The following is a 14,181-nucleotide window of genomic DNA, read 5'->3' as shown; positions in this document are numbered from 1 at the left end:
AATATAGACGGCCCAATCAATGTTACAAGCACAGCTTGACCTCCCTATCAGCCAGAGGGGAAACGAAGGCATAGAAATACATGTCTCGATCCTGAGCTGTCTGGAGCTGGAAGCTGTCTTCCAAATGCTGCAAACCACCGTGCCTCTTAAATTGTTGAAATATGGTTGTATTTTCTCTCACTCTCGTCCGACAGTAAGTACAGCTATATGTCTATTTCCTCAGAGGTGACATTTTATGATGTTTAGGCAATGTCGACATGTTTCCCTTGATTGATTAATCTTCGTCTGGACGCAGGCCTTCGTCTAGACAGTTTAATCAGGCAAATTGTTTTGCAGTACAATTTTTTTAACCGCATAAATTTTCATCATGAATAAATATTGTGCTTATTAGAAACTAATGTTTCTGATGTGCTGAGGCATTACTCCCCTCTTGTTTCTCCTTTTTTTTCCCCAGTCGCCGTCCGCACAATCTGATACTGTCCTCTTTCAAGTTTTTGTCTGCTGTCTCTTGTTCTTTTAAGCAAACATACATATTCACAATTATTATCAAAATTTTATTATTTGTTTATGCGAATTTTTCCAGTAGACGGTTGCTATAGTTTTAATATGCAATACATATTATTACATAGGTGGAAATAGTAAACAAAAAAATCAGTAAAAACGTTAAAACATTAATATTAGTTTTGTCATGTTGCTTACAGACTGGCTTCAACTTGAAAAAGAAAACTGAAGAAAAATAGAAAGAAGCAGTCTATGTACTTATATAAATACTGACAGGTTTATTTTTCTCTTACCCTAAATAAGCCAGTTCCCGATTTCTCCTAGGTTTTACTCTGTGAGAGAGAGAGCTATTAAGGGAGTGAGTCAGAGAGTGTATGTATATATGAACATGCATGCTATGCCTTTTATACACAAGCACATAATTTCTTGTTTAAATTCAGTATATATTGTGTTAGTTGAAGTCACTCTGTCAGTGTTGCCCATCTAGCTTAGAAATGGTACAATTTATTTAGGTAGCTTGCAGAAAAGTCTTAATACTGGATACGTTTTCTGTTGGTTTTTTTTTTTTTTTTTTTTTTAAATAATTGTGGAAAAGGTTAATGGTTAGTTGAATATGACAAAGAATTGCAGTGAGGAGAGAGAGGAAGAAGACGAGATTCTGCAGTAGCAGAAGTTAAAGAATCAAGGATTAGGTTTGCTGTACTTTGCAGCAAGTGCTGCTTATAGTTTCTGGCCATTATACAGAGCATTGTTTCTGGCATTATACGTCTCAAATTTTTCACTGTCTCTGACACTTGTTACAGCATTTCAGAGGCTGGGCTTTGCATTGTGTTAGGTGATACAGTGACATATTGTATTGCCAGATATATATATATACGCCAAAAGGCTGTAGCATAACTAGGCCATTTCTGAGTGTGTGTGCTATTTGCAGCAGATTTAGTCTGACCATCCAGGCATGACTTCCAGTCTGTGTCTGTATACCATTGTAGTTGAGTAGTCTGCATTCTGAAACATGTTCTTCGATACATTGTTCACAATCACTTCAGATGCTTGTCATGTCAGTCTACATAACAATTATGTTTTCTAAGCTTTTTTCTTTTTGAAAAATGGTTTTCTCTGAAATATGTAACCTTACTTTAACAAAAAATATAATATTTATCCCAACAAAAATCCTCATCTTTGGTTCTAGTAATCTGGTTACTGGACTTTCTAAAGGAGTCAGTAGCTCATAGATGTTAACTCCACTGGATGAAGTATACATTATTTTCTTGCTAGATGAGTTAGTCAAACACCAAGACATTTACAGACCTATAATCCACGCGCTATTACAAAATGAAACTGAGCTTTACTTTACCATGGCACTCCACAGTGCCCTGTACACCAGCAATAAAGTAAATGTTTAATAGGCAAAGATTAAATAAAGTGTCTAAGGGTAACAGTAAAGAATGAATAGAGTTGTTTGATTTTAGTAGTTTTGAAACAGCATATTCTGTATCATTCTGGTGGCCTGATAATAATTCTATGTTTGCCTAAGCAATGTTTTAGGTATTAATGTGGACAGTACAATGAGTCACAAACATTAGAGAGGAGAGGAAATGCAGACGCCTACGCACTGATACATGTGCATGTGTATGCGCACATACAATGTTATATCTTGTTTACAAATGCTCTTTGTGCACACATTGTATAGGATGCATTTAGCCGGTTGTGCAACCATGTTGACCAATTTTCGTGAATGTGAGAGCAGCCTCCTATTCTTTCATGTTTTAGGCATTCATGGCAAAACCTTCTTGGGGCCAGATTTCCAGTTTTTTTTTTAAAATGCTTGGGTAAGGTCAGTATGACCTAATGGGCAGGACGCTTGCACTTGTTCACCTGGCTCCATTTTCTTATCTAGAAAGCTTAAATAGGGGTGTACTAGATATATCACAGCTTTCAGTTGAGGGGGCATGGGATGGAATATTGCTTCTGAATGTGACACATGGGATGACAGTAAGGCAAATGGTTGTTAAAGACATCTAAGTAGTGTTTGCGTAAACATATAGCTGGTCTTAGCACAAAATATGCAGAAAGCTTTCTCCTTGGTTATCAGTAATCCAGAGCTATTAGCTGAATAATTTTTCTGTATTTCTTAGGAAAAATGCAGACATTTTTTATTATTACATTTATTTTATTATTATAGAATATCTAAAGTACATAAAATATTTTATTTTCTAACATGACTTAATACATATTTTAGATCGACAATCCAGAAATGCTTATTTTCAATACAGATTACTGAAAATGTAATTTCTCAATACCAATTCCTTGAGTACAGGCAAAACTTGCTCTAAATAGTCTTCAGCCTCTTGAAAGTTGTCAGTTGAGTCTTTCAGTTTTATGCTTCTTTAGTGTACACATTAATTGACTTTCTTTGTGTGTTGATGAGCTGAGAAAGCCAACAACAATTTCAAGCATAAAGTTGTTTACTTCTAGCTGAATTAGATCAAGGCTTGTGAATGCTGATATCTGTGTAAAAGGTGCCTACTGTTCTTGTTTTGGGGGTATTCTCCCCTTCCTTTCTCACACGCCATGAGAACAGCTAATCTTAGTTTGTCCAAGCCTTCATTTTAATTCACATAGTAAGATATAATATGCACATTGCACATGCACTTGAGAAATAAATGACAGATGAGCTAACAAGGAAAAACTTTGCTTTGTGCATTTTAACCACTTAAAATAATTTTTTTTTAGTTGGGTGGCCTTGAGTTTATTAAATTAGGAGTGTAAAATTGTGTGCTAGATTAGATTAGATTGGATATTTTAGATCATGAATGATCAAATCAAAATCTTTTTTTCAACCCTTTCTGGCTCAACCTTCAGCTGCTTAATTCTTATACTTCAAAATAGCAGACATCACAGATTTTTTTTTTTGAACTTTTTAAAAATGTGTCCCTGTCTGAAGGCTTTGTTGAAAACCTGTATGCAGAATCTGCAGAAATATATCATTGGCATGGAGTAAAATGACCTAACCCATACTTCTCTTATTGTATGTGTGGTCTTTTTAAACGATACTGCTATATTGCCACTTAAGATGGTTATGGAATGGTCTCTATGCACCCTTTTTTCACCCTTAAAATTTCTTTTAGAAAGAAGTTTCTAGACATGATAATGTTGCCATTTTTCTTTGAGGTTGGTAACTATTGGTATGTCATGGAATTATTTAAGTCAGTGATGCCCAACCTTTTTCGGCCTGCGGGCCATACACATTTCCGACATGCGTGTCACAGGCCGCTTCATCGCAAAAAAAAAAAAAAAGAAAAAAATAATAGAGCAGATACCATTTTTATTAGAAACAAGTTGTACTTACCATTAATTATGTAGTAACTAGTGAGATATTTGAAGTTGTTTACATGAAACCAACTTCTGAATGTCTGGCTGCATCGTAGAGACACCAAGTCAGAACATTGAATCGAAATGTTCGTCCATCGAAAAAAAAGATTGAGAGAAGCCCCTATGTAGGGATAAATACTTCTTCTTATTCCCTTCTTTTCATTTTTTTAGGTCTTTTGTTTATTACTAACATGCCGATTTCCTGCACTGTGGGCAGAAGTTTCGCGATGGCACTGCATCGCGGGCCGGATATGGCCCGCGGGCCGTAGGTTGGGCATCCCTGATTTAAGTGATAAGTGGGTCCATCTCAGTGCACCCACATTTTAGTTTTTTTGTGTCCCTTCTCTGCAATTCAAAATTTGAAGAGAACATTTTCCTTGTAGCTAACCATCCACTTAGCAGATACACTGCCAATAATACCAAGTAAAATACTCAGATTTGCAAGAGACTGTTGAATTTAAGAAACACATACTTCATATGTCACATATTTTTAAAGCTTCTTTTCCTAACCAGTGTTAAGTTTTTATCAAAAACAGCAGAGGCTATTACAATAACACTAAGAAATCATTAAAATCTGTTGAAATACCTCAATAATCTACTGGTAAATAAAAGTCAGAATTCTGCAGTCCTGTTTTTGTACAAGTGAATAAACGGTTAATTGTGTTATATATGTGGGAGAAGGGTAAAGATGAAGATCAGGGGTTTGTGGAGTTTTTTAATTGTTTATCCCATAGAAACCATACAGTGCATGGTACACATCGGAAACTTGGATGATGTTGGCATAGAAGGCCTACAATTTTTGACACCTTTGTGCATATTACTGTAATCAAATTTAATGGTACTAGAAAGTTTACTAAACCATGTAGCTGTAGGGGAAGAAAACAGAATGCTTACAATTTGTTCCAGAAATTCTAAGGTCAGGAAGTCCAGTTAATGAAACAAGAGAAAACAAAACTAACAAAAAATTAGGAACATCCTTTTTAACTTCTGAGGCATAAATCACAATGCAGACAAGCCTGCTACACAAATCATGACCGAGGTAAATAGGTTGCACCAGGGCAAATGTTGACTCAGAGATGAGAGGGCCTATGGTTGTGCTATAAAGTATGCTTGCATGTGCTCTGCCTCTGTGTGTGTGAGAGGGAATAAATTGGGGAGAGGTGTACAGGAGAGGGTGTTTATGAGAAGAGGGATTAGATTGGAATGTACTTTTCCTTAAGTATATGCTGTTTGGGGTTTTGCAGTGCAAGCAGCTCTTTCTCTTTCTCCCCCTCCCTCCCCCTTCACCACACACACTCACAAGACACGGGTTAATTGTAATATGTAGCTTGGTCTAGTGAAAAATTAAGAGCTTCTCAAGAATGAGCTCATATAAGTATATAACGTAGTTGTACCGCCTTGCTTCCATTGTGTATAAGCTTGCCAAACGTAAATAAACAGCAGATGGGCTTTAATGCATTTATGATGCTGTAGGCGGTCTAAGATATTTCTTATTAGGCAGTTTCATTGGTAAATTCACATTTTATTACATTCTTTGGTCTGTTAGAGTAGTTTGTAAATGATCTGGCATAATGACACGTAAATGTTGAGAGTTGACTACTATTGTGAGCATGCTAGTGTCACATCAGGCTGTTATACTGAGTCTGCAGTGATTTTTTTTTTTTTTTATATTTCACAAGATGTTTACAAGGACCCAGACAGCTGGGGGAAATGTCAGGTCATGGTCAGTCCTCACTAGTGACTCACTGCAGGATATTGGTTGCTTCCTGATTAAGATATTAACAGTTACAGAATTCTATGTTTAAAAAAAAAAAACAGGTCTTGTGTTTCTTGTATATACAGGGTCAAACTGAGGTCTTTGGAGAATGTACATTATGAGAAAGCATTTATAATGTGTGTTTGCTACTATGTGAAAAACATCTGTCATGTTAACTTTGACATGATTGATCAGGGCTTTTGTCAAGCATTTTCTTTTTGTTGTACAGTGGTGAAACTACTGCAAACAAAGATGGAATCATTCAAGGTATGAATTAGGTTTGGCATCTTGTGCCTTTGCTTGCATTATTTCTTAAACAAAAGTACTTTATGGAACTGAATAATGAATATTTTCCCCAGTCAAAATGAAGACGGCTGGACAGATTGTTTTAGTGTGTTTTTTCATTTATTCTGTAGAACTTCATCAGGCACAGATTTCTGTTCTGTGTAAAACATATTCTTGTCAGAGCAACTTTTTGATCCTTTGTATTTTTTTTAGCTTTAAGAGTAAGAATAGCATCATTTGTAGTCCCCAGTTTCTTTCAGGCATCTTTCCAAGCCAAGATTCTGCTTCTTGTGCAGGGCACCGAGATGTTCCCTTGTCTGAGGTTGGCATGGAGCAAGCAAATCTGGTGGCAAAGCGGCTTCAGAATGAACACTTCACACATATTTTCGCCAGTGACCTGAAGCGGGCAGCAGAGACAGCTCAGGCTATTGTTAAGGCCGGACCAGAAAACCACTGCCCCATCCAGCTGGACAAACGACTAAGAGAGAGAGTGAGTGTGACTTGAACAAAGTCTGGAAGTTGAAAAGCTGAGGCAATGTTGGTAAAGAGACGGCAGATTTTTTTTTTTCCTGTTCACATACCGGATTTTTCTTGTCCCTTATTTTGTTTGAACCTGGATGAATATTTTTCTGTTATTTCAAACTTTGGCCACAGATCTTGCTTGTGCATTATATTGCAGATTTCTTGGCAAAAAAGTGTAAGTATATGGGAAAGTAAAAATGTAATCTATTGAATAAATAAATGCAAAGGTTAAAAAAAAGGTTTCAGAAAATCCATTTATTCAGTGCATGTTAACAATAATTCTGATATATATACTCTCTCTCAAGGGAGACATCTGTAAACTGTGTCGTCAGGCGAAGATTGAAAAGCTGATGTTAAGATAACAACTGGTGAGGTGTGCATTCAGTAATTAGATTTCGCAAAGAATATTCTCTGTCGAGACACATTAAGCTGTCAATGAGCAGTTAGCTGTGTGGAGAGTTGGTATTATGGTCAAGGTGGCTCATTCATGCACACAGGCATTTGAGAAATTGTATAGCTTCTTCCTGCCAAGGTGTTTCTTCTAGTGGAGATCCTCAAGTGCATAGCAAGTGCGCCTGTGTACTTCTTTCCTGCAGGATAGAGTTATTGGCACCCTTGCTACACCTGAAGGTGTATGTGATTCTTTTGGTTGTTTTTGGTGCCTTCTGTCAGCACTAGGCATTGACATTGCCTGGAGATTTCAATATGCTTACATACAGATGCAGATTTAATAATAATAAGTGCAAAATTTATATAGTGCATACTTACACTCCTAAGGAGCATACAAGGCACAAAAGAACAAGCAAGCAACATATGAAAGATGGAAGGATAAAAAACAGCACTGATGATGAATAAAAGATAATTAAAAAAAAAAAATGAGTAGGATCCAAGTAAAAAGGGCTAAGACTATCATGATTTTGCAAAAGGAAGACAAATAGGGAAAGTAGCAATAAGCAGAAAAGGAGGGAAGGGCGTGAAAAAGGACTATTATTGTGTGGACTGTTCTTAGGAATAATGCTTAAGGAAGAGGTGCGTCTTTAGTGCACATTTAAAGGATTCAATGTTGGGTAGATGGCAGATATGGAAAGGGAGAGAATTCCATTGGTTCGCTGCACAATAACTATCCTGTGACCATATGTTGTTCTGGTGACAGGAATAGTTAGGAGATGGTCGTCAGACGAGGAGTGGATTTATCTAGCTGGGATGTAAGAGAAATTCATAGAAATAATCAGGGCAGGTGCCAGCAAAGAAATTATAGCATGGACAATTTGTACTGAATGCAAGAACGGATGGGTAGCCAATGCAGAAAATAAAGGAGAGGAGTGGGGTGGTCCCATTTCCTAGTTCTAAGCACCAGACTTGCGATGGAGTTTTGTACTTTCTGGAGTTCGGAAGAAGGTATGCAGGGCAGCTAGCAAGCAAGGAGTTGCAGTAATGAAGCCGAGAAACTACAAATGCACCGACAGAAGTGTTGGTAGTGCTCCTAGAGAGAATGTGATGGATGGCCCTGATGTTGCGTAGTCTGCAGTGACAATGAATCCCAGATTCCTGATGGATGACGCAAAGCTGATGTTGGTTTCACCCACCTTGATGTGATTTGGCGGCCTAAAGAGTTAAGATTGATTTCTTCTTCTCGAGCATAGGAGTGCTTCTGTTTTATTATCATTGAGTTTAAGTTTGTTACCTTCCAGTCCTTAACATCACTGATACAGGTTTCTATGATGCTAGTAGCAGAATAAAACTCAGCTGGTGGAATGGAGCAGTACAGTTGTATGTCATTAGCATATGATGAGAAATCTTGTGAGACTGGATGTCAGATGAAAGTAGTGGTTTGGTGTACAAAATGAACAGAACTGGACTGAGTACTGAGCCTTGGGAAACCCCACAAGGAAGAGGAGCAGGGCGAGATGTTTGACCATCAAAGAACACAGTCTTCATCCTATCATTGAGATAGGACTTTAACCATGCTAGTCCAGAAATTCCATTGAGGGTGTGTAGTCTTTGAAGGAGCAGACAGTTGTTGATGGTGTCAAATGCAGCAGACAGGTCCAGTAGAGTTAAGGCAGAAACATCACCTAGCAACATCAACGGCAGATAATATGTTGGTGGTCTGTTTAGAGTAGTTTTGGTACTGTGAAAAGATCTGTATTGCATAACAAGCGAGTGGGTCTTAAAACTGGCACCAATGATAGGCATTTGTGATCAAGTTCGATCAGTATGCAGTAATGGTCAGATGAGAGATATTGGCAAACATCAACTGACTGCACTAATTGGTCATCAGGTCAATGCATGACCCAGTTCAAGATGTGATCTGTGTTGTGAGTGGGGTGCAACATAGACTGGACAAGACGAAAAGTGTGCAACAATTCTGACATTTGTCCAGTGTCTGGAGGAGACTTGCTGTCAAAATACACATTAACATCTCCAAGAAGAACTGCAGGTCCATTGAGTGCATTGCTATAGTCCAACTTATGAAATTCTGAGAAAAGGGTAGAGGCTATGAGGTTTTTCTTGGCACTTAGATGAAGTCTATATATACAGAACAGGATGCAATGAGCAATAGGAAGCAGAAAAGCAGACTTGTACACATTCAAAAGATGCATGAGGGAATGATAGAGCAGTAGTAAAAGACAGGTATTTGGCAAGTAATGCCGCCCCCATGTGTAGGTCAGGGGAACACTTAGGGTTTTGTGGCGGTTTGTGATAATCGCTACAGTTTAAACACTGTTAAGCACTGCTCAGTAACTCTGGCATTACAGACTGAGTGTTGAAAAGCCCACCATGGAAACGAGATTTAGCTTTTAGAAAGTGGGAGAGTCCGTCTGAAGAAGAAAATGACAAGTTTTTAAAATGGGTGTTTTAGCATAGGTAATTATGAACATATTTTATCAGTCTTTGCCCAAGAGAGTCAGTGGGGGCAAAGTGGGGCATTGTAAAGTGTGTGCAGCTTTTTTTTTTTAACTGCTTTTATCTGTTAATCCAATTTTTTCCAGACTTTTGGAGATTTTGAAGGAAAGACTTTTAAAGATTTAACTGACGCTGCCAAAAAGCAAAATGTTTCCTGGGTGCAGTTTACACCAAAGGGAGCTGAAAATTTTGAAGATGTGAGTACTAAAAGCAGAATTCCACAGCTATTGTTCAATTCGTTACAGTTTGCTTTATTTTTGTGTTTACTCTTAGCAATAGAATTTAAGTGACAGGAATAAGAGTTGCTTTGGAAGAAATGCCCTGAACCTAAAAAGTGAATGCATAATGCTTAAATAATTAAGCCAGTGTATTTACTGGCATACTTAAAGTCATGAAAGAAGCAATGATTATTTTAGGGCATCTTATTTTTCTTTTGGTGAAACAGAGGTGTACACTTGAGCTGTTAATTCATGTTAGATACCTTGAACAGTCATAATTACTTGGAATATCAAATAAGATTTTTCAGAAAAGAAGCATGCATAGAACTGACAACTATCTTGTACATGTTAGTACAAACCTTTTTGCTTTGGCTTTTTACACAGGTAAGAAATCGAGCAATATCATTTTTCCATGATTTATGTGAGTTGGTGGGAAAACAGGACTTGGCAGTGGATGGGGAATACACGCCAGCATCCATCAAGTCAAAGCGGCGTCTTGACAATGGCCTCAGCAATGGCAGTCAGCTTTCGGGATGTTGCATCCCATCAAGCACAAGACCACAGCAAGTGCCCCTTGTGTGTGAGAAAGATGTGTGCAACAGTGGCAGCGATAGCCTTAATACGGTTAATCACAGCAGCCACAACCATTCATCATATCCCAGTAGAGACGGCATCGAGCCTAAGAGGCCTCGAACTGCCCGTGATTTTTTACTCGATTTGTGGGATTTAGAACCAGCCTCAACAGATGAGGAAAAGCATAGCCCATTTGCAGTGGGATTTTCTGATAGTTATGTAATTAATCAAGCGGTAGATGAAGCATGTTTGGCTGACATGTTCTGCACAGACTTATCCCCCTCCACCATGGCTCGCTCCAACTCGTCCGCTTCCTCGGGCTGTTCCAGCCTTCAGGACAGTACAGAGTCACAGGAAGCATATGTGGACTTGCCTACTCCAACAGAAGACACGGATTCAAGTGATGTAGGACTAGGACAACTTCGCACCCAAACCAGTCCAGCATCTGAATCTGCTGGGGCTTCAGACAGCACCAGAGCCCATGGGGTGAGCAAGGAAGGTGAGTGCGTGTCTACTGCCAGAGATCCTGGGTGTGTCCAGGGCCTCACCTATTTTGCCAGCAACTCCACCATCACTTCGTCAGCTGTGCAAGGGTTTAAAGGGACAAGCCAAGATTGGTCTGTGTTTGACAGACAGTCAGTAGCAATGTTTACATTATCTTCCTCCTCATCATCATCATCTTCATCACAGTTGGCACAGATGTGCCCCAATGTTTCGCTCTCCCCTCTCCTGGAGCACCGCTTGTCGTCACTGTCCTCTGTGTCATCAGGCCGCAACAGCAGCTTTGATGATGCTGATGCCATACCAACAGTGGTGGCTGACGTGCTGGTGGTGAGCCACGGGGGATTGTTAAAGGAGCTGGTGGCTCATTTCATTGATGACTTCCACTGCAAGGTGCCTGGGGGCAAGTCCCATGCTTTGCGCATCTGCCCCAACACAGGTGTGTCGCGGTTTATGGTGACACTTGGACCGCCTGGACAGCCACCTGCCATTACGTGTTTGCTGATCCATGACAAGGACCACCTGAAGATCCTGCAAAGTGCTGGTTCCACTACATGGGAAAAAAGTTTACCGCCCATTTGATATTTGTTATATCTTTTTTTTTACCCATGGAGTGCCACTAGTCAAATGGCAACATTTCCAACAAGGTTAATCTCGCCGTCACATAACGCACAATGCCATTTGGCCCAGGCTCTTCCTAAATGTCTGGATGAGAGTGAATGAGAAGCTTTGTTTGTTTGTTGTGAAGAAGCCTCCACAAGGTTGATTGGATGTCGTCACCTGCACTGTCATTGTTTCTATACCTGTGTCTGCAAGAACTGTAAGTTGTTTCAGCTAGGGTAAAAAGTGCTTTGTTGGTATGGAATGTACATGTGCTTTTGAATGCAGTTGTATGAAAATTTGCTCTTTAGATAATTTTTGTGAAATGTTGGACTAGGATTTGGGAAAAGGTCTTCTAAACTGATTTTTTTTTTTAAATTTTCTGACAATTAGTCCTAACTGCATGGTGTAGTTGGAGCAACCTAGGCATTACATGTACCAATTGTACATACATTTAATATCTTGCTATAACTATGTATGCAATGATTTATATATGCATATATATATATCAAATGATCTGTGAAGTATTGATGCTTGCTGATCATGCTAGCAGCAGCAGCAAAAAAAATATTAAATAAATAAAAACTATAAAAAGAGACAAAATGTAGAATACATGGTACTTGTGCACTGAAGGTCTTTCTTTAATTTACATGTTGCTTACATTATGTGCAGAGCGCCTATGTAAACTTGTACATTTTTCATGTGCCTTTTAGATAAAGGTCTTTCTAGGTTGTATACATGTGTAGTTATTGCATGTATACATAAAAGTTGCATCCTGTATACAATGCATTTTGGTTCCCTAGAAGGGAAGGTCAACATGGTTTTGTATCATGTCCTGCATCTAAATGCTCATGGCTTAAAGCATAATTGTTTTGGCTTAGGATTTTTTTTCCAGTACCATTTACTTGCTTCGCATATTTCATTGATGGAAACAAAAATCATGCTGAACTTGCAGAAAAAGTGTGCCTGTGCAGGCGTGTTGCATGCGGTTGTCTGCACCTATCATTCAAGACATCCAACACTTGTGAACAGATAGTCAGTTGGAAAAAAAGTTTTCATGTAACTACTGACCATTTATACTGTACTCTCATACACTACTATACCATGTATTTATTAATGATTGTTACAGGGGTTTTTTAAAGCATGAATGTTACCTGCTGCATGTGCATGAGAAGGCTGTTGCTGAACTTGCTCTTTTTGAAAAAAAAACTGATGCACCTTGTAGTTCTACAGCCCCCCGATGTAAATGGAAATACACACTTGTAGAATTGTGTTTTCCCAACACCCCCCCCCCTCCCCCCCAAAAAAAAGAACAGACTGTGGAAACAAATGCACCGGATTGTTCTTATTTAGAAGACATAAAAAGGCCACAAAACTCTAAAGCAAACAATTCGTGAGGGTCTGGGGTGGGTGGGGTATGTCTTTTTATAAAAGTGGCTATAAATTTTGGATTGAGTTACAAACAATTCTTTATGATTGTGCAAGTAGTTCTATGCTGCATAGCAAAGAAGGCAGAAGTTTCCTTGCATAATGCCCTTTAGCATTTGAAATGTAATTCAAAATGTAACTCCTATTATAGAGACCAAATCAACTCAAATAGACTGGCTTTATTTATTTTAAAAATAGTTTAGAGGTTAAAAAGTAATTCACAAGATAGAGGTATGTATGTAGTAGAGTGGATTTCCACAGTTAGACATTTTGGACCATATTATTTTAAAAAAATGAGAAAAAAAGAAGAGAGCACGATGAAGAAGAAGGAAACAAGGAGGAGGAGAAGCAGACGTCCATTGATTTCCAGTGAGGATGACTGACCAGATGTGACATTGCCCCTACCAATTCTGTACACAGTCCGGTTTTCCATACAAGAGAATGAGAATAAGAAGAACAACATTAATTAATAAAAAAAATATAATAAGACATGATTGGAACTTTTGCCAAATCACACATTTTTCACAACTGGCCTAATTTTATTTTATAAATGTTAAGGCAGCTGGCTTATGTGGTCAAATCTCAAAGTGAAGAACATGGATGAAAATAGACATTCAGAAGTTGGTGAGGTTGATCTTTTAGTCTCTGTGTGTGTGGATCTACTTTTAGTTTTCTTTAGATACTGTGTTTTGACATAAGGACTGTTATATGCATAGACTCTGTAAATCTCCACACACACTGGCTGGCAGTTTTTTTTTTTAATCTGTGGAGGAAAACCGAAAAAAATCAAATGATATATGAATATTACGACCTTTTTTTCTGGTCGTTTTTCCTAGCTGTGTTCACCATATAACATGTATAGTTTACAGAACAGTGAGATATGTTGTAATGCAAATGCTTTTTCAACAGTCAAAGTTTGAGGGGCACTATTATACATTTTTTTCTTTTGCTTCTCGTATGCTTTAAACAGAACAAATTTGTATCTGCATATTTTCATTTGAGCCTATTATTGTCTGCAGTCTCAATGAACACTGATCCAAAAATACTAAAACAACTGGGATATGATTTTTCTGCTGCACAAGTTGTCTTGCTTTTTATCCTCTTCCCTGATCCTTTGACCTGTGTTTGTCAAGCCAGTCGCACAATGTATAATAACCACAGCGTATTCTTTGACCATTGGCATGTAACAGGTGGGGTCTATAAAGGCCTTTTGGATCTTTGACAGGTTAAAGTTAGGGTTAGTAGTGTATGCAAGACAAGTTGTAGGCTCAAGCAGCATGTGAGTGGATTGCAGGCTTGACATTAATTCCAGCTGTCCTGCGAGTTACACGTAGTCCTTAACCAGAATAAGTTGTGGGGTAGATGTGCATGCAAGGAAAGTTAGGTGGTATGTGAGCCCTACAATCCTACCAGGCTATAATCAGCATGTTTCATTGAAGTGAGCAAGTAGTTTGATTAAGCTCTGCTGTAATAGTAAATAAACTTGCTCCATTGTCAGGTGGTGCATGTCCTTCTGCC

At 38.4% G+C, this 14,181-nt stretch overlaps 1 protein-coding gene across 3 annotated transcripts; it reads left to right on the top strand.

Annotated features, from left to right (window-relative positions):
- The first annotated feature begins 32 nt into the window (after positions 1-32).
- Positions 33-12,224, top strand: LOC112565631 (uncharacterized serine-rich protein C215.13-like). 3 transcript variants are annotated; one of them, XM_025241201.1, is made up of 6 exons: positions 33-193; positions 5,859-5,896; positions 6,211-6,404; positions 9,430-9,540; positions 9,946-10,124; positions 10,464-12,224. In XM_025241201.1, the coding sequence occupies exons 1-6, from the start codon at positions 162-164 to the stop codon at positions 11,215-11,217; spliced, it is 1,308 nt and encodes a 435-aa protein (XP_025096986.1). In that variant the 5' UTR covers positions 33-161; the 3' UTR covers positions 11,218-12,224. The 3 variants fall into 3 exon arrangements, with proteins under 3 accessions (XP_025096986.1, XP_025096985.1, XP_025096984.1); XM_025241200.1 differs by having other exon boundaries at positions 9,946-10,633; positions 10,904-12,224; XM_025241199.1 differs by having other exon boundaries at positions 9,946-12,224.
- Positions 12,225-14,181: the final 1,957 nt, after the last annotated feature.

This window comes from Pomacea canaliculata, linkage group LG6, assembly GCF_003073045.1.
Source record: "Pomacea canaliculata isolate SZHN2017 linkage group LG6, ASM307304v1, whole genome shotgun sequence".
NCBI lineage: Eukaryota > Metazoa > Mollusca > Gastropoda > Architaenioglossa > Ampullariidae > Pomacea > Pomacea canaliculata.
This window is presented reverse-complemented; position numbering and strand designations above follow the sequence as displayed.